This window comes from Danio rerio, chromosome 25 (assembly GCF_049306965.1).
Source record: "Danio rerio strain Tuebingen ecotype United States chromosome 25, GRCz12tu, whole genome shotgun sequence".
Lineage (NCBI taxonomy): Eukaryota > Metazoa > Chordata > Actinopteri > Cypriniformes > Danionidae > Danio > Danio rerio.
In genome coordinates, this window is record NC_133200.1 from 34213376 (window position 1) to 34240514 (window position 27139).

At 41.6% G+C, this 27139-nt stretch overlaps 2 protein-coding genes across 2 annotated transcripts in view; both read right to left on the reverse strand.

The window, feature by feature from the left end:
- Positions 1–27139, reverse strand: part of LOC141381016 (uncharacterized) — a 191831-nt gene that overhangs the window by 44249 nt on the left and 120443 nt on the right. Inside the window, exon 3 of the mRNA XM_073943292.1 lies at positions 5397–5453. The gene's annotated coding sequence lies outside the window, so the exon portion shown is untranslated. The remainder of the gene's footprint in view (positions 1–5396; positions 5454–27139) is intronic.
- LOC101884359 (inhibitory synaptic factor 1) lies at positions 158–26927 on the reverse strand. Its single transcript, XM_005170718.6, has 2 exons — positions 25354–26927; positions 158–844 (listed from the first exon to the last, which is right to left on the reverse strand). The coding sequence occupies exons 1-2, from the start codon at positions 25498–25500 to the stop codon at positions 272–274; spliced, it is 720 nt and encodes a 239-aa protein (XP_005170775.1). The 5' UTR covers positions 25501–26927; the 3' UTR covers positions 158–271.

Genomic DNA, 27139 nt, shown 5'->3' on the forward strand with positions numbered 1-27139 from the left:
ATACTAATCCTGCCTATTCCAAACCTTTGAATGTTAATGTACATTTAAAAGATTTTTAATGTTGTTTAAATTTTATTTTAATTGTCACATAGATTAATTTTATGAATAAAAATGTCCTTTGGCAGATTTGCATCTCTACTTTTTTTTTTTTAGTTCCGCTTCCTGTGAAAGAACAGCATGACGGTAAAAAAAACAACAACAGACGTTTCATTCTGTGGATGAATTACTTCAGATTTTTTGGGATGCTTTGGGTAGGTTTTAGTACTCGTAGTCACTTCCAGCTCTTTGTTTGGCTGGGAATGTACGGGAAGTGTGTCTGTGTGCTTTTATCAGAAACGGTCTGCGTGCTGCAGCTACGGAGGGCTCTCTTCTGCGAGTCCGGGCTGGAGTATTTTTTACGGTCACATCTGGGCGTCAGAAACCTCGGCGGAGAAGCTGTAAACACCGAATCAGTGGACGACAGCCTTGAAGAGCTCCTTCCACCTCTGCCTTCGTCATAATCATCATCGTCGCAGCACAGCGCGTGATATAGAGTCTTGTCGTAGTAATGCAGGCGTCCTCCAGATCCGAAGAGCCAGGTTGCTTTGGGGCTGTTTGGGGCCTTCAGGGGTCCGTTGAGGGCGGGTAGATCTCCACAGCTTCTGCGGTATAGCTCTAACTCTTGTTTCTTGGCCGTGTTTGGGTAGCGGAGGGTATCTAGCAGAGGATTGTGCAGTAAATGGTTGCCGGATGAAGTCTTGGTTTGCAGGAGGTCACTGCGGTCCTCGCTGCAGCACACTAGTGTCAGGTCGTCATCTGAGTCCAGGTCGATGTCAGATGTTAACTTGTCAATTTGAGCCACAACCTGAATGGAGACAAAGAAAACTGGAGTAAATGTCTGGATGAAGCACTTGTAGCTTGTACAGTTTCGATTCTGGAAACTCTGGGATTTGTGGATCTCATGTTGGATTTGGACACTATAAAGTAATCTGATGTTTGGCAAATAGCATATAAATTCATCTGTGGATGTCATATATTTCAAAATATTACAGATATATATTACAAAAATTCTACTTATATCTGAGAAAGGTCTTGTTTTAGGAACAACAAAATAATAACTTGACTTCTAGTTGATCATTTGCTATTAAAAGAGGCTTATATGAAAGGCAAATGCCTCTAGATTACGCTTATTTGACCATAATATGATCATGCCTTGATTTTTAATGATTTAATTAGGACAGTAAGATCTGACCTTGCTAAGACAAAAGTCTTGTCACTTAACAGAAATGATGTCCAGTATAAAATATAAAGTCATGCTGCAGTGGAAACAGAATGAATATTGTGTCTGACTCCATCATGAGCTTGGAGGACTGCATCCATACATCTCTACAATGACTCAAATCACTGATTAATAAAGTCATCTGGAATGGCAAAGAAAGCGTTCCTGCAGGACTCCCAGAGTTCATCAAGAGTCTTTGGATTCATCTTAAATGCCTCCTCCTTTATCTTACCCCAGACATGCTCAATAATATTCATGCCTGGTGACTGGGCTGGCCAATCCTGTAGCACATTGACCTTCTTTGCTTTCAGGAGCTTTGATGTGGAGGCTGAAGTATGAGAAGGAGCGCTATCCTGCTGAAGAATTCGACCTCTCATGTGGTTTGTAATGTAATGGGCAGCACAAATGTCTTGATTCCTCAGGCTGTTGTTGTTGTTGACATCGACTCTGCAGATCACTCGCACTCCCACATACTGAATTTAACTCCAAACCATGATTTTTTCTTTACTAAACTTGACTGATTTCTGTAAGAATCTTGGCTCCAAGTGGGTTCCAATATGTCTTCTGCTGTATTTGTGATGAATGGGATCTGCCACTTTTACAAATAATAAACAAGAAATCAAGTTATTATTTGTTGCTCTTACAACTGGGATCTATGACAAGACTTTTATCAGATAGTGTATATTATTTTTCAACTATTAAAATTACAAATATGTTATAGATTTCTGTATAAAACAAATGATTTTTCTACCAAGCAGAGCTTCTAGTTCAGGGGTGGCCAACCCTGTTCCTGGAGAGCCACCTTCCTGCAGATTTCAGTTGCTACCCATATCAAACACACCTGAACCAATTAATTAGGACCTGAACACCACGTGATAATTACAGGCAGGTGTGTTTGATATGGGTACCAACTGAAAGCTGCAGGGAGGTGGCTCTCCAGGATCAGGGTTGGCCACCCCTGTTCTAGTTAAAGGATTTGTTCAACCTAATATTAACATTTTGTCAATAAATGCTCGCCCTTAAATTGTTCCAATCCCATGAAACCTATGTTCATCTTTAGACAAATAATAATAATACATTTTATTTAAAGGCGCCTTCCTGGCAACTCAAGGACACCGTACAATCAACAAGAGAAATCAAAACATATACACAGCAATAGTGCAGATAAAAATTAATTAAGTATTAAAAGCCATCTTAAATAAGTGGGAGTCTTTTGAGTCTTGATATTAAGATATTTGAGATGAAATATGAGACCTCACTCATCCTCAATATACAGAAATGATCTTGAGTTGTTCAAAGAATGTCCAGAAAAAGGAACCAAAATTGCTTGCTCAAAAATGTAGTGCAAGAGGAGTAAAAGTATCTGTTGTAAATATTACTCAAAGTATGAGTAAAAAGTAGCCCTTTTAAAAGTACTCAAGAGTAGTGAGTATAACACTGGGAAAGGTTGATCCGTTTACATTTAATTTGCGCGTGCGTGTGTGTAAACGTAATATTCTGTAGTGCATTTGGTCATTGTTTAAGGCCATTTTGGTCATCATACAGTAAAAGTCCATCATCTTCCCATCAGTTACATTAAGTCTGAACAGTCTCTGGGTCATTGCATGTAAGTATCTTCTTGGACATTTTTAATCGGAGATGGCCAAACTAGGGCCCACGGGCCAAAGTTGGCCCATTGTATCCTTTGATTTGGCCCCCAGAGGGAAAATGATTGGGTTGGGGAATGCCTTTAACAGAAATGCATTTCTCATTTCTATTTTAATGTAACCTTTTGTTTGTATGTTTGTTTGTTTGTTTGTAAGCAAACTGAAATGAAATGTTTTAATTAAAAGTCGTTCATAAATCAGATCTTTAAAAAATTTACATTCTGTCACTTAAAGAATAAAAATCAAGGCAAAAGCAGGTTCAGCATGACTAGTGTATTCGGCATTGAACTCCATTATTGCTTCCAAAAAATAGAATGCATTAGTAAATACAATTGAAGTATTTTTTTCTATTTATTTATAAATATTATGAAATAAATTAGGAAATTACCCATGGCAACTTTCATGTAATACAGTTTGCTGTATTTGCTTTCAACCCACAGCTCTCAATCAAGCTTGAATTTTGGCATGTCTTGAGGTAGTTCAGTATGGTGCAATATGATTTGACAGGAATCACAGGACTGATTTTTCTAATCTCCATCGACAAGAAAATATGGTAACACTTTACAATAAGGTTCATTAGGTAATGCATTTAGTAACATGAATTAATCATGAACAACACATGTACAGCATTTATTAATCATAATTGAACATTTACTAATGCATTATTAACATCCAAGTCCATGCTTGTTAACATTAGTTAATGCACCATGAGTTAACATGAACTAACAATGAACTACTGTATTTTCATTAACTAACATGAATAAATACTGTAGTAGATGTATTGTTCATTGTTTGTTCATGTTAGTAAATGCATTAATTAACATTAACTAATGAACCTTATTGTAAAGTGTGACCGAAAATATAAAGTAGTGACTGCAGGTGGAGTAAAAGTACCGATACTGCACTAAAAATGTACTCAAAGGAGAGTTGTAATGTAATGTAATGTAATGTGTATTTATTTAGCGCATTTATTGTGTATGGCCATACACCCAAAGCGCTTCACAATCATGAGGGGGGGTCTCTCCACACCACCACCAGTGTGCAGCATCCACTTGGATGATGCGACGGCAGCCACAGGACAACGGCGCCAGTGCGCTCACCACACACCAGCTATTGATTGGAGAGACAGTGATAGAGCCAATTCGGTGGAAGGGGATGATTGGGAGGCCATGATCGTAAGGGCCGATAGATAGAGGGACTTTGGCCAGGACACCGGGGTTACACCCCTGCTCTTTCACGAGAAGTGCCATGGGATTTTTAATGACCACAGAGAGTCAGGACCTCGGTTTAACGTCTCATCCGAAAGACGGCGCCCACTGACAGTATAGTGTCCCCTTCACTTTTACTGGGGCATTAGGACTCACACAGACCACAGGTTGAGCGCCCCCTGCTGGCCTCACTAACACCACTTCCAACAGCAACCTAGTGTTCCCTAGTGGTCTCCCATCCAGGTACTGATCAGGCTCAGCCCTGCTTAGCTTCAGTGAGTAACCGGTCTTGGGCTGCAGAGTGATATGGCTGTTAAACAGTACACATTTTTAAAACTACTCAGTAAATTACAATTCCTGAAAAAACCACTCAATTACAGTAATCTGAGTATTTGTAATTAGTTACTTTACACCACTCCATTTACTATGGGCACTACAGTGTTATTCGTGCCATAAAGTCAAAAGCACAATATACTATCTTGCTCATAACAAACATGTACTCTAATCCAGAATGGAAGACATATACAAACAAAGTCATTTTTACAGTTTCTTTGACACAAATAAAAAGCGTTCTTGGCGTTTCTTGTGATTACAGTTGAACCACTGACATCAGATGGAAAGTTTTGACAATATTTTTTGTTCCTGTTCTGAACATCTAGGTACCATTGCGGTCCACGAAGGAGCTCTCAGATTTCATCTAAAATATCTTAATTTGTTTTCTGAATATGAACAAAGGTCTCAGCGGATTGGAATGACATGAGGGCGAGTAATAAATAACAGAATTTTCTTTTTTTTTTGTTGAAACAACCCTATAATGGGAATTCAGTGAAGTGGCACATCTTGTTACATCTTGTTCATGTGCTCATATTTCCAATCATCTGTCAGTCACGACCTTGAAAAATCTCAATCTGTGCATGACTAGTTTACTTTTACAGATGTTGCTCAGATGTCTCTTACCAGGCCCGTGCAGAGACCGTCCAAAGGGCATGTGCAGGATAAATTTTTGGAAGAGTTTAAGGGAAGTGGGGGGGTGGAGCGTACTGAAGAGCGGTGTTATCGTGCGCTTACTGATCAGCTGTATGGCGAGTGGATCGTGCCACTTCTCAGCCCCACATGGAGAAGGAGAAGGAGCAGTCGACCCTTACGTCGCCGCCTCAACGTGTCGAATTTTGAATAGGAGTGAATGGGAGGGCAGACGTCGAGGTAGCGGCGACGACACATAAAAAACATTTTAGGCGGCGACGTAGCGGCGACGCACGTAAGAAAATTGCAAAAGAAATTGACGTGTTATACAGCTGTGTTGTCGCTCGCGTACTCAAGAGCGGTGTTGTCGCGCGCCTACTGAAGGGCGGGACCGAAGGTGTGCCGCGTCGCGGGGGCACTTTTCATAATTTTGGAAGGGCACTTCCTATCAAAGACTAAAAAGGGCATGTGCACTGCACAGGTTGAGCCCTATGTGTGCACGTGCCTGTCTCTTACAATAGTTTTACATCCACAATATGTTCAGGTGAGATTACAGCAATGATCTTTGGTGAATGCAGTAAGTGACTGTATGATCATCAATAACGTTACCTGATTAGCACAAAAGTTCAGAACATACAAAAACATAAACTAAATCATACCTATGAAATGTTTTGCCTTTGTGCTTTGTTTTCTTTGTTTGCTCGTTACTACACCCGTAGACAGCGCTAAAGTCCCGCATCTTCTCGTAATAACCCTGTCTTGACTAGTGCAGTTGAAGGACATTTTTCCTGGAAGCACTGTACCAATGTGGCGGCGCTATTGACGCATGCTCAGGTTCCCTATGCGATATCTAGTGTATACATCTATGGTATCTTGTCAGAAACCAAAAGTTCAGTATATATTAGAATTTAGCTCTTCCACAGTAATGTGAGCAGTATTGGTGGCATCTCCATTTATTAGTTAGATTCTAGCATAAACCTTCATACTTTACAAGCGTATATTTGCTTTCACAGCATCTTTGCAACATGCTGACAACACAAAGCAAACTCTTTCAGTCCTCTACGACGGTGTTTGAGAGTCAAACCTTTGTTCAGGCAGTTCAAAATCGCTTTCTCCTTTTAGGAGACAATAACTCAATTTATTTGCACTTTGATCATTGAAACTTTGCAGGCCTTTTATATTTGCGCTTTGAAACAGCAAGGTAATGAAAGTAATGAAGGTATTGCCTGAAAAACATAATGGGGCGATATTATGCAACAAAAACATTCCTGAAATATCTGCTTTTTTCTTCCTCGAGAAAAGTAAGTACAGATCTGGGACAGCTCGAGGGTGAGTAAATAATGACAGAAAGTGCAACTGAGTAAACTAAGAGATGATGAGGTTTACATCTAGCAGCAGCTTTCAGATTGCATACTATTATAGTACAGTACACCATAACATTAGTCTGCTGCTAAATAATACAGTTGTAGTAGTATACATGATATGACTTTGGCAGAAGTGCGAGGTAAAAGTAGATCACTACACTGACATTTGAGCAATAATTGCTCATTAAGTAAAGCAATATTAAATACGGGATTTGTGCAGCAGTCGTCAAGCTAAGCACACAGTTCAGCATAATGCAAACCCTCAATTTACCAATATAAAAACTCTTCTAAATCCCATTATAATTGAGCATTAAATATTTACAAGTTTCTCTCTGTTTCTTCTGGCTCAAAAACATGTATATTTCAAACCAATATTTACAATGCCCTTCTAGTTGCACACAGTACAATGCATGCTGAGAACTAGATTTAGAAATGCTTTGCTCAGCTTTAGTTAAGGTCATTAACAAATTATTTATGTAGCAACCCAAACCTAAATGTCTTCTGTTGAACTGAATGCAACAACAAAAATATGTTAATCATACATTTTAAAAAGCTTGCTGTTACTTTTTAAAGGGTCACGAAACACCAAAGCACATTTTTCTTTAGATGTTGACAGTTATATATGTGTCCCACGCTTCTAAAAACAGTATTAGGACACATCTATTTCACAAAAAAAGTGAAAATTGGTTGTTTTTGAGTTATTTTGAGTAAATTTGGTTCTGGTTTGAAAATAATTTTTGAAGCTGTATTGGCTGGTTCAAAGTGACGTCTTTGAGTAGACTTAGTTGAACCAATCAGCGCACTCTATAGTGAATGCGGTGCAACTTCATTAATACTGTCGCCAACCGTAATTAAAACAAGTGGAAGTAAAGAAGTATTGTTTGGAGACATGGGTCGATAGCCGATGGACACGTGGCTGCGTGTGGGCTTACATTGTGGATTACAGTGGTCAGCTAACATGTGACAACAATATGTTTGTAACATATTGTTATAATTTTTTTACCTGAGAACTTTTCGCATCTGGAAATGGTGAAATCTGGACTTACCACTGGACTTGTTGATTTCGATTGTCCTGTCTCTACAGATTTGGTATGTGTGTGATTAGTGTTTTTTTGTTCATGTTTATTCAAAGGCAAAGTTATTTAAAACTATTACCGTCGTGTAGTATTTTTGCTGCATGACAGGATAGTCTGTACAAACGCGGCTGTTTGACGCTATTCTCTGCATCTACAGAGAAATGCAGAGGGGTTTTATCTCCCATACAAAGTGCGGAATCAAAAATTCCAATAAAACTTCACTCTTCCAGCAGCTCCTCGCATCCAATATCTTGTTTGTCACGGGGAGCATGCATGAAATGTTCCTGAATGAAAGTGAAACTGCCAAACTGCAGTTAAAGTCCACAAATTAAGAATGAAACACCCAAAATTACATTAAACTCTGGAGAAAATGTGGATATCGTGGCAACAATTTAATGAAGTTAATCGAATTATGTGCTATAACATGTAAAACGGGATCATTAAAGGAACATTCAAAAAACTCATGTAAACAACCTTCATCGTATTGTTTTATTCAGATTAAGGCAAATAATTTGATTACTGATGTCCATGTAAACGTAGTCGCTGTCTTTCTCCCCTGGGTCTGTGTTTGTGCGTGTACTGAAACTCCCCTTTTCATGTGGTTCATGTCCCTTTAAAGGGAAGGTTTTAAAACACAGGGGAGAAAGACAAGTGACTGTGTTTACATGGACATCAGTAATCAAATTATTTGCCAAATTCTTAATTTGTGGACTGTAACTGCAGTTTGGCATTTTCACTTTCATTCAGGAACATTTCCTGCATGCCCATCGTGACAAACGAGATATTGGATGTGAGAAACTGCTGAAAGAGTGTAGTTTTAATGTAGTGTTTGATACTCCATGGCGAATGAGAGGAAAAAAACTCTGCATTTCTCGGTAACTTAGATGCACTCGGTAGGTAGCGTCACAAGCTGTGTGTGTATAGACTATCCTGTCAAAAAAGCAGCGAAAATTCTAAACAACGGTAATAGTTTGATTAGTTTTATTTGATTAATAATTACTAAATCCTTTTGACTAAGGTATGTCTTTAAACACTGATAGAGAGCGGCTGACGATACTTACCAACTTTGACTTTGAATAAACAAATAAAGACCACTGCACTCTCATAGCGGAAAATAAAAACAAAACCTTCGTTGAGCACAATAATAAACACAACACTGACGACCCGTGTCTTCAAGCAATTCTTCTTCTTCCACTTGTTTTGGCAACACAACGTGGCGTCTCTCTGCCGTCTGAACACTGCAACAGTTAAAACAGTCTTTGAAACGATCATGCATATTAATGAAGCTGCACCTTATTCAAAATAGAGAGCGCGGATTGGTTTGAACCAAGTGTTTCTCATGAATTAATGCTGCACACTCGTCACGATGCACTCGCCAGTACAGACATCCAGTCTACACACTGGAATACACGCAATGATCTAATGGCCGTGACGCAGCTTCAAAAATTTCAAAACAAATTTACTCGAAATAACGCAAAAACAACCAATTTTCACTAATTTTTGTGAAATAGATGTGTCCTAAGAGTGTTTATAGCAGCGTGGGACACATATATGACTGTCAACATCTTAAAAAAAAGTGTTTTGGAGTTTCATGACCCCTTAAAGATATCAGACCTGCAACTCACCTTGTAGATGATAAAAATGTAGCCCAATCTCATGTGAAAACTATTTTAGAATGTTGTACAAGATTTCATTCAATAAAAATAATTGTATAAAATACATTTCCTACAACATGACTTTTTTTGAAAACTTAAAAAGTAGTAGACAAACAGAAAATGCACAAATCAGCCTCCAATTCACCAAAACTTATAAACGAAGTAAACTATAAAATAAACAGGAGCGCCATATTTGAAGGAGAAACTTATGCAACATGAATGGAGCTGAATATTAGAGAGATTTTGTGTTGCGCTAGTAAACAACCATCCAGCAACTTTCCAGAATACGCTGGCTACCACTTACAAAAAAAAATCTGTCAGAATGGCTTAGCAACACCCTGCAATTCCAATGGTAAACTTTAAATGTGTAGTATTGCTGAGAAGATACCAAGATATTGCATATTATTTTCTCCAAACTGACTGTAGAATCAGGATGTGTAGCTGAGCTAGGCCATGAATAATATTAGGTGAATAACTGTACACATACTGTAGCTCTACCAAAAATTGGCATTTTCAGGTCAGCATTCATCTGTACTGAACATGCACGGGGTTTTTTGTGCCGCTGCATGTGCAGAACTCACACATCCTTATTCTAATAATCTGATATGACAATATTTGTATGTATTTCAAATGATATGGCTCAACCAAACACGGACTTGCATGGACAAACGAACGATACAGATTTTGCCAATGTGCTGTGATCCAGATCTTTAGAATCCACATGACTGTCAAGAATAGATGCAGATTAAAGCTTTTATTCAACCAACATCATTAGCATTAAAATGAGGCTCATTATATATTCATAAACGGATGCTGACAGATTAAAATCTTTGTATTGGGTGATTTGTGTTTGAATGAAATGTTATGCTTCATATTTTCAGTGATCGACATTTGAAGATCGATGATTACAGAGAGCTGAACGGATCTTTTAATCCCAGTTGCTTTGTGCACGTCCTGTCTTGTTGATATGATTATATGCGTAAAGCTACGGTCACGGAGTTTGTGTGTGCGAAATTTTGTCGTATAGCGCTGTGAAAAGGGGAGGGATTACACAAGATTATTAGACATTAAAAAAAGTGAGCGTGTTTTTAAATTCTGTCCAGAGAGGTCGTGCTTTGATCCATGATTGGTCTCACGCAGTCAAGTGGTGCGATTTCAAAGGTTCACCAAGCTTGAACTTTGCACAGCGACCTGCGAAACTTAACGCATGACCCTGCGTTTCCGGTCTGACGCATTCGCGTGTGTATGAATGGAAGTCTATGGGAGGAAAAGCCCAGTGTGACCGCAGCTTTACTATGGAGACATGTTATTACGCGACTGTCAATCAATTCGGTGGGTGGGGGAACGTCATGTTGCGGTCAGCCTCAAAATGGGAAGGATCCACTTTTTACGTCAGAAAATTGTTAAAAAAAATAGTCTTATTGTTTTTATTTAACCCCAATGTGACTGTAGACACGCTATAACTGCACACAGTTCTGTCTGAACAGCTCTCAAAAGATGATTTTCATTATAGGTGCCCTTTGTGAAGTTTATTCATGAACTAATTTCGAGAGGATCACGCGCTTATGATTTATCACGGCCGGTCTCGTATTTGCTAATCACTATCTTCCAATCATATGAGCCCTAAGCTACTATAAATAACCACAGTTTACATTCCGTTTTATCTTCGTTTGGAAGAAACCCCCCTTCCTCCCCTATTCTTCTCCTTTAAGTCTGATCGAGCGGCACGGCGGCCCAGTGGTTAGCACTGTGAGCCCCACAGCAAGAACACTGCCAGCCCTGGTCCCACCAGGCCGGTGGGCGTTTCTGTGAGGAGTCTGTATGTTCTTCCCGTGTCCGCGTGGGTTTTCCCCGGGTTCTCCGGTTTCCTCCCACCATCCAAAGATATACAACATGCATAACAATCAAGCATTGTCTAACCCTTTTGTTCCCTTACCTACTGCATCCGGGGAGTTCTGAGATCCGCCGAGCTCAAGCTTCCCTCTCGCTCTGCCAACGGGAGGAAGCCCCGGGCTCGAGGATCCCTTGAGCTCGGGGCTCTCTCCCGGGACAGCATGCCAAACAAGCTTTTTATAGATCATCAGCTAAGTGTGAACTCTTGAAAAACCCCAAGAATGGCCTTTAGGCTATGCTGTTTCACTTAAAACTATATCAATAAAATTTTATGAAATTAGTCAATTTAACCTCAAACAATTAGAGGAAATCAAAACAATAAATGCTATTAAACTCACGTTTGTGTGATATGACCGAGTGCTGTATAAATGTCTCAGTTCAACCATCATTCCTTCCTCTTTATATAGAGATTAATTGACGTCAGGCTGTAGCATTGTATTAACTGATAATTCAACAGCCCCGTTGTAAATCATTCTGCTTATACTAAGGTTTCCACGCCGAAAGATACTGTTCAGCTGTTGAATTTTAATACTTTTATTATTTTAATTGTTTTCAAGCAGCTTCTGTGTGTAGGACTAGTTTATTGTCTCATCCAAAATATCAACTCATCCAAAACCTTCTGTTTAGTTTTGATTGCTGTAGCTGTGAAATAACTGAAATAATTCAGCGTAGTGATACGAAACGGTACTGTGGTCAAGTTCTGCCTGGAACTACCAACACGATCTCACAGCAATTTGTAACTTTTGATTGTTGTATGCAGGGCCGGCGCGTCCATAGAGGCGACCTAGGCGGCTGCCTAGGGCGGCAGTATAGAGTGGGCGGCGTCCGCAACACCTCCCTTACCACCCGCGTCCTCAGTTATGTCCGCGACACCTCCCTCACCACCCGCGTCCTCAGATATATTCGCGCATAGACGACAGAATAGAGAGGGCGGCGTCAGCGACACCTCCATCAGCACCCGCGTGTCGGGCGGCAGAATTGAGGTCCACGACACCCGCGCGTCCTCAGTTATATCCACGCATAGGGCGGCAGAATAAAGAGCGCAGTGTCCGCGACACCTCCCTCCCTCCCTCAGCACTCGCGCGTCCTCAGTTATATCCGTGCATAGTGCACCGGAAAAGAGGTCCGCGACACCTCACTTCATTTTCATAACCGATCACTTTCGTTTTCACATTGGGGTTGAGGGCGGCGTGATTGTCCTCTGCCTAGAGCGGCAGTTCAGCTTGCTCCGGCCCTGGTTGTATGATTAGGTGAGATCTCATTCGTACAATTTAGTATGACTAGCTTATTCCTCAATGACGGTAGGTTTTATGGATGGGATTGGGTGCCTTCTTTTTAAAATCGCACATTTCCATGTGACTGAATTAACCACTAAACTGACAAGACGTGGACAATGGACACACTATAACTGAACACAGTTCTGTCCAAACAGCTCTCAAAAGATGATTTTCAAGTGCATAGGTACCCTTTAAACCCCGAAAATGGCCTTTAGGCTATGCTGTTTCACTTGAAACTATATAATTCATTCATTTTCTTGTCAGCTTAGTCCCTTTATTAAACCGGGGTCGCCACAGCGGAATGAACCACCAACTTATCTAGCACATTTTTACACAACAGATTCCCTTCCAGCCGTTACCCATCTCTGGAAAACATCCACATACTCATTCATACACACACTCATACACTACAGACAATTTAGCCTTCCCAATTCACCTGTACTGCATGTCTTTGGACTGTGGGGGAAACCGGAGCATCCTGAGAAAAACCCACATGGTAAAATGGTTACATTTCCCCATGAGATCAGGCTGGAACTACATTAGCTGTTCATATATGTGAAAATAATACACACCCTTGCATTGAATGTTCATCAGCCAATCAGAATCAAGCATTTAGCGGCCTCAAAGTACAGTATAATCCTAGTTATAACCTCAATCTATTGCTCAATCACTGTTTCAGCTGTGGAAAGATGTAGACAGTAAAACAGCTAGGAAACAATGTCACATTGCATTACATTTACCTCAGGCAAGTCATTCAGTATCTTAGCAGTAAAGGAAAATGAACCCAAACTAAACACTAGCACTGTAGCGTAAATACTCATTACGTAATTTTGTGTACTGTCGCACCCCTAATGTATACACATTTATGTGTCTGTACATACATCTATCCTTCCCTCCATCTAACCCCATTTCACCCCCTGGCAGTGGAATACTTAATATCTGTTTGTGCTGAAGGGAATTTGTCCTCCTGCTGCGCTAGTAACTGCATCTTACATAAGAACTCAACCATACGCTTATCAATATTCCTTCTCTCGCCTTACTCAGAGCATGGACTCAAGGCTGACACGCACAATTCAGACCCAAAACAAAGCACAGGAGCGGAGATCTCGCACGGTTACATTATGATTAGTGCGGCGTGCGTATATGAAGCTGTAATGCAATCACATGGCGCCACTTACAATTCATTACGTGCCTTTTGTCAATGTTAAGCAGCTTAGGATGCGTTTGATTCCTCTGTATTTTGATGACAAAGCACTGCGTTGTTTTTTTCTGAGCTTCTGATTTCAGCGCCTCTGCCAGACTCGCTCATCGCAGGATGTGGCAGGGCTGAGTGTTTATGATATAGCAGATCAGCTATTCAAACGGCGAACCACAGGCTGTTGGGATTCGGTAATGAGCAGTCAAACGTAAACAGGAAGAAAAAACCCAAATGACAGGCATTCAACAGCCCCAATTTCCATTCGCAGCGCACCTGCTGCTCCAAAGAGCACAATACACAAACAATGGCAAGCTTTTCTCAGACAAGCAAGGACTGTACTGTATTTGCGAATGTATCACTTAAGCGGAGTGTGGTTATCAGAGAGAGAGAGATGTTTTGGGACTGTCTGGCAGAGGTATTAGATCATCTCTCGTGGGGTTGTGCCCTGTGCGCTGCTGTCAGACGCTTCATGTTTAATGCATCGCTGCCAACTGTACACTAACTGATTGGAGATCAGAGTGCTGCTCGACTGGGAGATCAGCTGAGAAAACTGTTGTGGAGAGTGTTGTGACATGACAGGAGCCGTGCACGCTGCAAAGCAGAAATGCTGACCTATAGAAATTCACAAGTGTCATGGTCATTGTAAGAGGCGCTGCTCATAACTATTGGCCGGAAGCCATGCAGATGAACACAGTAGCCCAGTAACAGCCATGAAAGCAAAGTCAGTGGGTTGGAATCTATAGAAAGCGTGGAAGAAATTAAATATAAATGTGATTTTTGTATGCTGCAATTAGACCTATGCATTTTGATTATTAGTTTTAAAAAGGTAGTTTTTATAGATTTAAAGAAGGCATTGAATACAATAAATCATAATATATTGGTAAGTACATTAGAAAGGTATGGTATTGGAGGAGTAGCCTTGGATTGGATAAGCAGTTATTTAAAAAATAGGCAACAATTCGTGTGTAACGAGGAGACTGACAGGGAGGGATCCATTTTGCAGTATTTAATAGACACAGTTCAATCACAAACATACAACACGCACTAAAGTGCGAACTCACATCAACAGCATTCAATATTGGTCGAGGGGCTGGCGGCTGACAGACACAGGGTGATATACCAGGCATAGATCAGTGGCAGGCGGTGTGGTACAGAGTCCGTATAACAAGCGTGGGTCGAGGGCAGGCAGCGTGGTTCAGAGTCCGTATAACAAGCTTGGGTCGTGGGCAGGCAGAAGGCAACTCAGAGTGAGAAACAGTCCAGGGTTATGCACAGGAGATCAGGCAGGGAATACCGGTCAGAAATGTTGGCCATGGCTGAACAAGACTTCGCAGTGAGGCGTTAACGGAATTCAGTTCTGATGTGTGCACAATCAGTTTAGGTGGATGATGTAATGCTTAGAAGTCCGGGGATGGCGGCGTCTGCTGGCCAGCGAGGGGAATGTCTGGGACCGAGTCGGTGACATCGTGGACATTGGCAATCATAAATCTTCATACCTAAATGTAAATTGTGGCATACCACAAGGATCAGTTTTAGGCCCAATATTGTATATAATTTACAATAATGATATGTGTAAGATATCAGAGTTGTCTCTTGCAAAGCTCATTTGTCCCATGTAAAAACAGAAGAGATAATAAAAGAAGAAATAAGTTTAAGTAATAGACGAATGATGTGTGTGGTGATAAGATGGGAAAGTAATAAGCTTCATCTTGCTCCATCTTCGACCGTGTTGAAATGCATTTTTGTTAAAGAATTTTCATTTGATATTTCTGTTCGAAACTAAATAAATCAAATCAAAAAATAATGTTTTTTTTCTCTTACAAATCGGATATTTTTCAAGAAACATATTCTTAAAAATGTTTACTTTATATAAATATTTTTGTTCAGTGAAAAAAAAAATCCGTTCAGAATTCTATCACCAATTCTGTTTGTAATTCTTTTGGAAAGAATTTTTATGGACAGAATTTCTGTGCGCAGCCTTGGGCCGGAGGGCGTCCAGTTCGGGGACCACAGGATTTTATCTCTGTTGTTCCCAAATAAGGTTGTTCTGTTGGCTTCATCGAACATGAACCTTCAGCAAGCACTGGGGCGATTTGCTGCAGAGTGACGTGGCTGAGATGAGAATCAGCACCTCTAAGTCTGAGGCCATGGTGCTCCACTGGAAAAAGGTGTTTTGCCATCTCCAGGTTGGAGGAAAGCTCTTACCCAAATGGAGGAATTCAACTATCTTGAGGTTTTGAGTGTAGGAAGGATGGAACGTGAGATTGACAGGCAGATTGGTGAAGCAGTAATGCGGTTAATGTACCGGTACATTGAGGTAAAGAAGGAGCTGAGCCGTAAGGCGTAGCTCTCGATTTACCAGTCAATCTATGTTCCTACTCTTACCTATAGTCATGAGCTTTCAGTTATGACTGAAAGGGCAAGATCTTGGATACAAGCAGCTGAAATTTGTTTGCTTAGCAGGGTAGCAGGGCACATCCTTATAGACAGGGTGAGGAGCTCTGTCACCCTGAAGGAGCTTGGATTAGTGCTGCTGCTTCTCCACATCGAGAGAAGTCAGCTGTGGTGGCTTGGGCATCTGTTTCGAATAACTCCTGAATAGCTACCTAAGGAGGTGTTCCAGGCATGTCCCATCAGGAAGAGGCGTCTGGGAAGACCCACGACACGCTGGAGGGACTATGTCACACAGAAACGCCGAGGCTCAAACCAGCGACCCAGCGACATTCTTGCTGTGAGGCGACGGCACTACCTACTGCGCCACTGCGCCGCCCCTCATCAATATTAAATTTTTTTTTTTAAAGGATAATAATTTATGCAGTCATGCACGTGTTTTGACTGCTAATATACCAGTGATTTGATGCTTCACAAACGTTGCAAAGACCTTTACGATATGAAAATGCTTTTTTGGTGCAAAATTAATGCAGTTATTCCTTACGCCGATTAAAAAAACTTGAGTAGGCCTAGACTAGTTTAATAAAGACAATCTTTTCTAAATGTAGAACTACATGCATTGATATGCATTGAAATACATGATGAATTCTCTTGACACAGGAAAGTGTAATGCTGCGTTCACACCAGACGCGGAACGCGCGTCAAGAACGAGTGATTTACATGTTAAGTCAATGCAAACGCGCGAATAGACATCCTGCGGCGCGATACGCGTGAATGGCACGGTGCGAATATCGCGATACGCGCGAATGGCGCGGGGCGAGTTGAGCATTTTGCACGTTTGAAGTGCTTAACGAGCGTTTCGTGCAAATCTCTCGAGTTCGAAAATCTCAACTTCAGCGGACATTCGCGCCGCGTTAACCAATCAGAAGCTTGCTCTTGTGGGGGCGTGATTGTGACGTAGAACCTGTTGGTGGTCTCCCGGCGGAAATCCTTCCAGGCGACACCGACAACAAGTCATCAAACTGGGTTTGGCTCAGTCAGAAGCACTGTTGAAAGCCTCCGTGATCCAGGTTCAGTTTCTGGAGGAGTTTATGAGCTCACCAAGCTGGATGCACCTCTGAAAGCATGTAGTGGACTCAGACACGACCCTAAACGTATCGACGCTGTTTTTCAGCCTTCATAAAGCACATAAACACTGTTATTTTCTTCATAAAATCCATGTTAGCATTTTAGCAACGAAGCTACAGTCACTGGGCAGACAGAAGCCCTGCCCACCACGCGAATCCGCGTCTGTTCTGAAGTGAATTTGTTCACGCGGCTATTTACGCGCGAATAGCACGATTTATCTGCACGTTCCGCGTCTGGTGTGAACACAGCATTAAGCCTGCAACTCAACAAACTAGCCAGAGATCAGTTATCAAGATTAAAAGGTCCAGGATCTGCAAAATCATCTTAGATCATTTAAGCGAGGTACAAAGAACGGACCCCTGGACATTACTCAGACAGAAACATGAAAACAACAACGGACTGATAGCCAGCAGTGAAACTCAGACATTTTTATAGCCCGCAAAACAGGCATCACCTGGAACTCTCTGATTAGGTCAGCTGATCAGACGGCATGCTACCTTGAAAAGGTAAACAGACACACCCACCCATGCACGCACACCACAACACATACAGTACGTCATAACACATAACATACAGGAAGAACACACAGACCCATGAACCGTGACAGTGTAGAGTGTTTCACAATCTATAATAAATGACCATTAAAGCAAAAAGTCAGTTTAGAGTTTTATCCAAATCCCTTGTCTAAATCTAATTAAGTAGCTGGTGCAACAAATCCCTTGCGATTCTAAAAGCGACAATCCATGTGTGTGTGTTTTTTTTTTTTATCTGATTTGTCTCTCAGTCATCTTACCTGCAGAACCCCAGGTCGTAGAGTCAGATAATTGCCAAACCTTCCCTGAAGGCTTTTTAAACAGAGTGTTTGGAACAGAGTGTGAGTCAGAACAATTTGGCCAATTTAAACTTTTTTTTGCGAGAGGAATCCTGAATCCAAAGCAATGAGAAACAAACCCTTTACCACCAATGGGCTTCTTTTCCACGGATTTTCATCTGGGGTTTTGCTAGAGGCTCCAACACATCTGATAGATCTTACCTCATACATTTTTCATCATACATTGCTGACTATTTGCTTTGAAAATAATCCCCATATACATTTTCATATCCATCTACATATACATTTATGCATTTTTATGCAAAGTGACTTGCATTGCGTCGAAGGTTTGGCTGGTTAAATATGGGAGAAAAGTGCTTCAATCCACATCGCATGCTGTATTCTGACAAAATAAAGATTTAGAGTTAAGTTCTGCTCAGTATGTTCTTTGGTGACTTTTGTCATAATGCTTTAGTTGCATTTAGTGTTGGACGACGTACGAAATTTTCAGATCGCCATATCATTTTTTTTTACTTATTTAATAACCTACTGCATTTCCATTACATTTGATATTGGATAATAATTTAAACCAATGTAATGTAATGTGTATTTATATAGCGCATTTATTGTGTATGGCCATACACCCAAAGCGCTTCACAATCATGAGGGGGGTCTCTCCACACCACCACCAGTGTGCAGCATCCACTTGGAGGATGCGACGGCTGCCACAGGACAACGCCGCCAGTGCGCTTACCACACACCAGCTATTGGTGGAGTGGAGAGACAGTGATTGAGTCAATTCGGTGAAAGGGGATGATTGGGTGGCCATGATCGTAAGGGCCGATAGAGGGACTTTGGCCAGGACACCGGGGTTACACCCCTGCTCTTTCACGAGAAGTGCCATGGGATTTTTAATGACCACAGAGAGTCAGGACCTCGGTTTAACGTCTCATCCGAAAGACGGCACTTACTCACAGTATACCGTCCCCTTCACTTTTACTGGGGCATTAGGACTCACACAGACCACAGGTTGAGCGCCCCCTGCTGGCCTCACTAACACCACATCCAACAGCAACCTAGTGTTCCCTAGTGGTCTCCCATCCAGGTACTGACCAGGCTCAGCCCTGCTTAGCTTCAGTGAGTAACCAGTCTTGGGTTGCAGGGTGATATGGCTGTGGCAATGCATATCACCGCGCTCTTGCAGCTAACTAGACGCTGAGACCAAAATTATTTCAAACAAGACTTGATGCTACAGTGCGGCGCAGGACAGGATTTGAGTGTGACTTCGGGTTCATGCCGTTATCCTAGGCCAGCGGGACTGCCGCAAAATGAATATAATAAAATGGACGAAGGCAAATTAAATGATATTTATTTACGCACAAATTAAACAAGGATACATTAATGCCCCGTTTCCACTGAGTTGTACGGTTCGGTTTGGTGCGTTTTTACGGCCGTTTCCACTGTCAAAAGGCGTACCGAACCAAACCGTACGACTTTTTCGGCACCTTTTCGAAAGGGTACCAAACACAAGAAAGATGTTCTCGTGAATGGGGTAGGGGTGTCCCAATTCTCTTTAGCTTGAAGGCGTAGGGCCAAGGGGAAGGGGTACAACACATTAATAGCTAGATGAAGGCAGGATCAAAAAGATCTGCAAATATTAAGGAAGGCCTATAAGTGAGCAGTGCACTCGTTATTTGTCAGGGAAGAATTCCGAATCACGACAAATGTTTGACCGTTATCCATGGAATAAGAGACAGCTGAAAGACAGATGAGTGTATGGCAAAACTAATAACAGTAACAAGATGTCAGTAGTAACAATAAGGCTCCGCTGCAAGGTGTGAATGACAGATGGAGGTGTTAACTCAGGCAACAGCGGCAGAGCTACCGGTGATGCCTGAACTTGGCCAAGGAGACAAATGAGACAAATCCAGTGGAGCTGTGACTGAGATGATGAGACAAATGCCAGTCTGGGACACTCATAGACTCGGTGACAGTAATGAGGCAGATAGATATCCACCCGAGGAAAGAGATTAATTAAGGAGATGTCCTCTCACATCATGCTGAAAGCAGTCGGCCAGCACAAAGAGAGATAACTGCAAAGGAGACGAGACGCTGACAGGTGAGAAGATGAGGAAATCGGATGCGCTCTCGCCAATGTCGGCCTATTGTCTGATACGCCGGGTGATAATTAGGCATCACAGATGACATCTTGCTCGTATGGGGTGTCATTCTGCAAGTCTTTCTGCTTGTTAATCTATCTGTTGGTTGCTGTTTGGGTGACAAGCTGTCCAGTCAACAGCCCTAGGTGGACGTATCGCAAGGGCATGGATGTGTTTTTGACCTTGTGTGTGTGTGCATATGAAATATCCTCCCTGTATTTGCGTCAAGTGATCATTCCACGTAGATGCTTTGAAGCTAAAAACACACACTAAAATATGCTACATCTAACATCAGATAGTTGTCAGTTCATTGTAGTCCTGTCATTCCTTGGTTACTAGGGGAATAACAAACTCCAGTACACAAGGGGGCAGTAGAGTTTTTTCTAGAGTTCTTCAGGGCTCATCCTTGAAACCAAAAACCTAAGGCCGAACAGAGTGGGTTTGGGTTTAAACAAAGACTATAGATACACAAAGACTCGCATATTTACATTAATTTGAACGAAATGGGAATGGTCCATATGGCTGCCACATGGAAGAAAGTCCCACCTCTGGTCAAAATAGGCAATAGTCTTTACAGCATGGGTCTCAAACTCGATTCCTGGAGGGCCGCAGCTCTGCACAGTTTTGCTCCAACCCTAATCAAACACAGCTGATCCAATGGCGTTTAAGACTACTACAGACTACTAATCAAGTGTGAGTTGGAGGTGGTTGGAGCTCAAATCTAGAGTCGTTGCCCTCCAAAAATGGAGTTTGAGACTTCTGTATAGTCTTAAGCCTGGTTTATACTTCTGCGTCAAGCGACCGGTATAACCCACGGCACAAGCAACACGCGTAGCTGTGCATTTATACTTCTGCGCGCTGTCTCTGTTGGTCTGCATTAACACTTCCAGGACGCTAGTTGGTAGTGAAGTGTTAATGAGTCTCTGTGTCGAGTTTCTTCACCTGTGTTTTGTTCTTTCTGAATGCTTCCGGGATGTACAAGTGGCTCAAACTCGCTCATTTTGAGGCAGAACCGGCGGTCGTGCAACAACTTTAACTATGAGGTAAACACAAAACAAAAGTTTCCATCCGGAGCTCCTTCACGGGACTCCACACTTGTAAACAATCGCTCCATCGGGGTCACACCATTCGCGCGACTCTCGGTCCCACTCAGACTTGTCAGCGCTACCAAGCCGACCAATCACAGAGCTTGCGCTACGCGTCAATGCGACATGTAGTTACATTTTTTGAGAGGTGCACGTCAGTAACGCTGAAGGCCACGACGTAGGACTATGCGTCAACACCGTAGCATGTGTTTGACGCAGAAGTATAAATCAGCCTTTATGGTTCTTTGGGGAAGGGATCTGCTTGTTCCAAGTGTGCCACATGCCTGCTTTTGAGTGAAGGTCCTCTTTGTTTGATCGGACCCTGGGTGGCTGGCTGCAGTACAAGTCATAAAGCCCGCCTCCTCTGTGTTAATGAACGAGCCCAAAATAAAAATGAAAAAATCATTAGACTTGCAATAAAGATAGTTTTGTCTATTAAGGCACTGGTTATCACGCTGATATAGGTTTAGGTCTTCATTTTTGTAAACAGTATGTTTTTAGCCAGTTATTTAATGCTATAAAAATGGGGTGTGTCATTATGATTGACAGTTGTGATTGACAGTTTCTTGAAGCAGACCGTTGGAGCTTCAGGAGGAGATTGAAATGTGTTTATATTAGATTTCTGTGTTATTTTACCATGATAAAATGAGTTGTTCAGCAGTAAACTATACTTTCTGACCTGGTGGAACACTGTTTATTCAGTAAGGTCAGGGCTTTATCGGGCTTTATTAGTTTGCTGATACATGCCTAGCCATGACAGGGAAAATACAGGTGATTGGATCATTATCTAGCAGTAATTCCCTTTATGGGTCTGAAATAATAATTAGGAACACAAAACTAATGTCAGCCGATCTCCACATTGATCTCCTGTAAAGCTATTTGAACTTGATTTAAAGGACTTTTTTAAGTGCTGGCATGTTATTGAGTTAATCTACTGAATTTGCTGTTATTTAGCCCTTCCCCTAAGCCCTACACCTTCAAGCTGAAGAGAATTAGGGGAAGAGCTAAGGGGTTGAATTGGGATTGGGCAATGATGACGTGTGCAGGTGTTGTAGTGGTGTCCCATTTCTTAGGGGTAAATTTTGAAGCCCTTCCCCTTCACACTCTGTTTCAAGGGCCAAGGAGGAGTAGGGGTACAAAAACAGAGTTGGGATTGGGTCTTAATTGCAAGTTAATCAAGAAGTATTTGAGATATTAGGAATACCCCATTCATTCAGATTGTACTTTGATATGGATGAACTGCCCTGATGCATTCCAAATATAAGTGTGTAAAGCGAGCCTTGTCAAATACGGTTTGAAATGTGTCCTCTGCTTTTAACCAGTCCAAGTGCACACACATATTTTAAGTAAGAGGAGTGAGAGCACACACACATAAACACACACTGTGAGCATACAGCCGGAGCAGTGGGCACCTCAGCTGGCTATCAAAAATGGAGAGAGTGTGAATCGAGGCCGGAAATCAAACCAGCAACCTTTTTCCTTACAAGCCAAACTCGCTATCTATTAGGTTACAACTGCCCCTTGAGTATATGGCCGGTTTAAAACTGTGATGTGCCTCAAACGTGGACCAGGTTCTGCATTGGTGGCCTTGGGTCTCAAGTCATTTAAAATCAATGTGAATTTTACCAATGCACCTAATAAGACTCAAAAAGTTATAGGATACAGTGATCTCAAGTGATTGACATTTCAGCACTCCAGAGCACCCGTTCATTTTGAGTACACTTTTTTTTCTAAAAGCAGATAGAAAAAGAACAGGTTTATAACATTGCACAGACATCCATCTTATAGAAATGAGATCCATCAGAAAAGCACTCACTTCATTACGCTGCGTGTTCAACCAGAGCATTTCTTTTTTGTGTGCAGAAGCCCTTCAACAAAGATGAGGTAAAATCCAACTGATTTATTAGGCTACTCATTTCTTTTTAATCAGGCTATCACGGTTGTTTTTCCAAACCACTGCTCACAATTGAACGCTGGACCCAGAAATAACATATTCAGAGATAGATTGTATCAGACAGGCGACAATAAGAGGTAATAATAAAGAAGTAAATGAATAAATTAATATAACTGCAGGTAGGCATGGGACGATAACCGTTTTCAAGGTATACTGCGGGGTGGAAAAGTCAAGGTTTTTAAAACCGCCAAAATTTTCTGCTCTACTGCTAATATAGTATATGTACGATTTTTTATTTACATTTTTTGTTTTGTGTTTAGAACAACAGTATCTCCAGAAGAAAATATATCCAAATTGCCGTTTTAAATTGTAAAGAAATCGGTGTTTCTGAAACTAATAAGGACAGCAGATAAAATATTTTGTGCTCAAAGGGGGAAAAGGTTTTAGTTTTTTACCCAGTCGTTTAAAAAGGGCATCTATTAGATCAGTAATCACATTAACGTCAAATGAAACCGTGATATTTTATCCAAGGTTATCATACCGTCAGAATCTTATACCGGCCCATGTCTTACTGCAGGTTATGCTCACATTGATGCTGTTTAAGTTTGAGTTCAGCTGGGTTTGAAAGTAAAGGCTGTGGGGTAAGTTTGGACTGGGTGTAAAAGTTGTTTTTCTTTTCGTAAAAATTTAATTAAAAAATTGTGCATGTCAGGTTGTGGCAAGCAATGCTTGTGTCAATTTGGGTCAGAAGCAAATTTTAGGACTCAGGAAACTCAAGTTCAGTCCTTAAACATTTTCAAGCAATCCTGAAGAATTACGTTTGATTTTCAGGTGTGTTTGTTTGAGGATCACGCTCCAGAACCAGAGTTCATTCTTGTTATAAGTTGCTAAACATATTGTTAAACACTGTTGTTTAGGTAGCTACTTATGTCCACATAGTTTAGATAGTATTATGAATTGCCTTCTTAGGATGCTTTCACACATGTAGATTGATTGTTTTGTTCCGAAACAGGGATTAAAATTGTTAAAATGTTTATTTTTGTTCTTGGTGCGCTTCGCTTTCACACGGCAACATTTTTAAATGGACCAAAAGAGCTAAAACAAGTGACGTGCGTGTAAACTCTCCTCACATTGGTCAGAGTTTCACCGTTTATTTTGCAGAGTCCCGTTCAGCTGTCATGCGTCCTTATTTAAATTTATGACGATGAGAGACATTATAAGCAAAAAAGCTGCATTTTAATTTTGAATAGTGACATGCAGACATCGTCACCAGATAGAAATCAGAAGTAAGACTCTCTCATACATAGCCGTTGGCATTATAGGCTTTACATTATAGAGGGTAATAACGGATAAACCTAGACTGCAGGTCGGTCATTTCGGTCAACGGATAAATAGCTCTCGTTGATAGTTCAGCATGCTTTCATTTTCGTATTTGACATGAAATGCACATTTACAGGTAGGAATGATGGCATCCTGCCCCACACATCATTCTCTCTTCATATAGTTGTATATGCCTATTACACAACCATAATACAGCCTGGTTCGTTAATTTATTGGATCATACTAGTTTCTCACTACAATCGATCCGCTTAAGAGTTCATTTCAATTGAGCCGAGACCACCTTATTCAGGCGATCTCGGACGAATTGTTTTAGCGTGGATCTGAGCATGATTGCTGGATTCACATATGCCAAACAAACTGGGGGAATGCACCAGGTTCCGAAACAAAAGTCTAGATGTGAAAGCACCCTTACTGTTATTCTGCTGCAAGCCAGTTTGCAAAATCAGTAATGCATAGCTACTTGTGTAATTTAATAATATGTCACGTCTTACTGGGTAATATGTAGGGCTCATGCCAGGACCAAAGACACACTAAAGGTAGCTTGCAAAGCAGAGGTGCCCAATTCTGTTCCTGGAAGACCATTATTCTACACTCTCAGAAATAAAGGTATGCAAGCTGTCACTGGGGTGGTACCTTAAAGGCCCATATTAATACCTCAATGGTACATATTAGTACCTAAAAAGTACAAAAGTGTTCCTCTTAATTTTTTTAGGTACTAATACATACTTTTGAGGTACCAATATGGACCCTTTAGGTACAAATGTGTACCTTTTGAAACGGTACCACCCCAGTGACATCTGGCGTACCTTTATTTCTAAGATTGTACAGTTTATTTCTGATTGAGCACACTTGAACCAGCTAAACAAGTCTTGAAGCATTCAGTTAAATCCAGTTGTTGCAAGTTGAAGCTTAACTCAACAGAAACTCCAGGATTAGGACCGGACACCCGTTCGTTTAAACCCTGCAGTCTCTAACCTTCAAAATAGGCCTTGAATCAGTGTTTTACCTCCCGGAGCTCTTTCGCCACGTCCTTGAGTTCAACGAGAACTTCCTCCAGCTGTTCCATGACCATCTTAATGTGCCTGCGGATCTCCGCTCGCCGGTCAGGGCTTCTGCTTGCTTCAGTCGGTCCTAGTGCTGAGCCGTGAAACATCCTTCACACGGGGAGGACAGCGGCAGCCAGGAGGGGACAGGACACCGGGCTTCATGTCTGAAGCCCACCACAGTGTTGTTTGACCCTATCTGAATGAAAGAACCATTCTCAGGTCTGGGCATCTTAGCATAGCTGTTTGAGGAAACGCTGATGTTAGGAAACTTTTCATTCAGTCCAGGAACGTCCAGTATCTCTCAATACGTTCAGAAAGGAAGAGAGCATCAAGAAAAAACGCAAAAAGTTTCAGCACTGAGACAAACTGCTCTCAGCAAAGCTTTGATCAATTCTGTATGATGTTAAAATTAAATCAAACAGCAGCATTTTCAATATGAAAGAGTCTTTGTTCTTGAGACAGCCGGAAAATAAATAAGTAAAACACCCTTTTGAGCTTTTATTTCGAGAGGTTCTTGACATGCCGAGCATCAGTCTACTACCTTAAGTGGGACATCTTTAAGTCCTTTCACTGACTCTCCACATCTACGTATGCATCCTCATCCAGGAGAAGAGCCTTCAGTGCTGAAGCCATCAGTACTTGATGTGAGGAATACATGTCTGCCAAAAAAAAAAGTGCACTGAGAATAGTAAGAACAAGTCACACTGCCAATCGAGCAAGAAAAAAAACGCATCCAACGTGACACCTGGGAGGAAGAGCCAGAAATTGCTTCACTCAGAAGTGATCCTGACAGATCCTGCAATGAAGTACCATCAATTGGAGACAGAGAGAGCTCCGGACATCCAATTCAAGACAAATCATGCAGAATATCTCAGTAGTTCTCTCGGCTTGTGTGGCTTTGGGTCCGGAAATGATGCCGTTTGGACTTATTGCTGCTCCATATGTCTATAAAAAGCTTCTGCAGAGTTGCCAGGCTTTTCCCACTGTGCCCCCGTAGCGTGCAGCATATCTCCTACCCCATGTGAGCAAGCACAGATAACGCTAGAGACGGACGCATGAACAACACCTCTCTTGCAATGTTGTCCTCTATCAGTCACTGATGCTCAAGTACTTAAGAAACCTCCCCCTTTCCTCTCTCTCTCTCTCTCTCCCTCGTTCACTCACCCTCAAACACTCGCATTCATTTTCTATGATCTCTCTTCCATAACTCCTCTTTCACACTCGCTATACGGTACACACACACTACCCTTTAGTCCGACTCGCGCTCATCCTGTCACTACTTCCGACGAACACATCAATTCACGCACACTTCCAAGCTAAGATCTTTTCAACCACAGTTGGGGAAGCAAATTAATTCGATTCAATGTTGCAGCGCAGGCTCGTGAATGCGTCGGCTCTGCAGCAATACACGCCGACCAGATTATCCCATTTAGATCGGTAATGAATAGAAGACACTCGCAAGTACATCAGGAAGCCGCTCGCCCTGCCGTGATTATGTGGAAGAGATGCTTCAGCCGCCTGCATTCATATTCCTGTTGCGCTCCTCAAAGCGCGCGTCGGCTGGGGGACTGTGTCAGCAAGTTTGAAATTCTAATTTACCTTTCTATAATGATTCCTCAAAACATCCTGAGAGGCTTGTCCCAAACAAAGGCCCTCATTATTTCTTGGGTACCTCTGGTGGGAGCTCTGATGAAAACTATCTGGATTTGCACAAAACAAGCAATTGTTGGAGCAGTGCATTCAGGC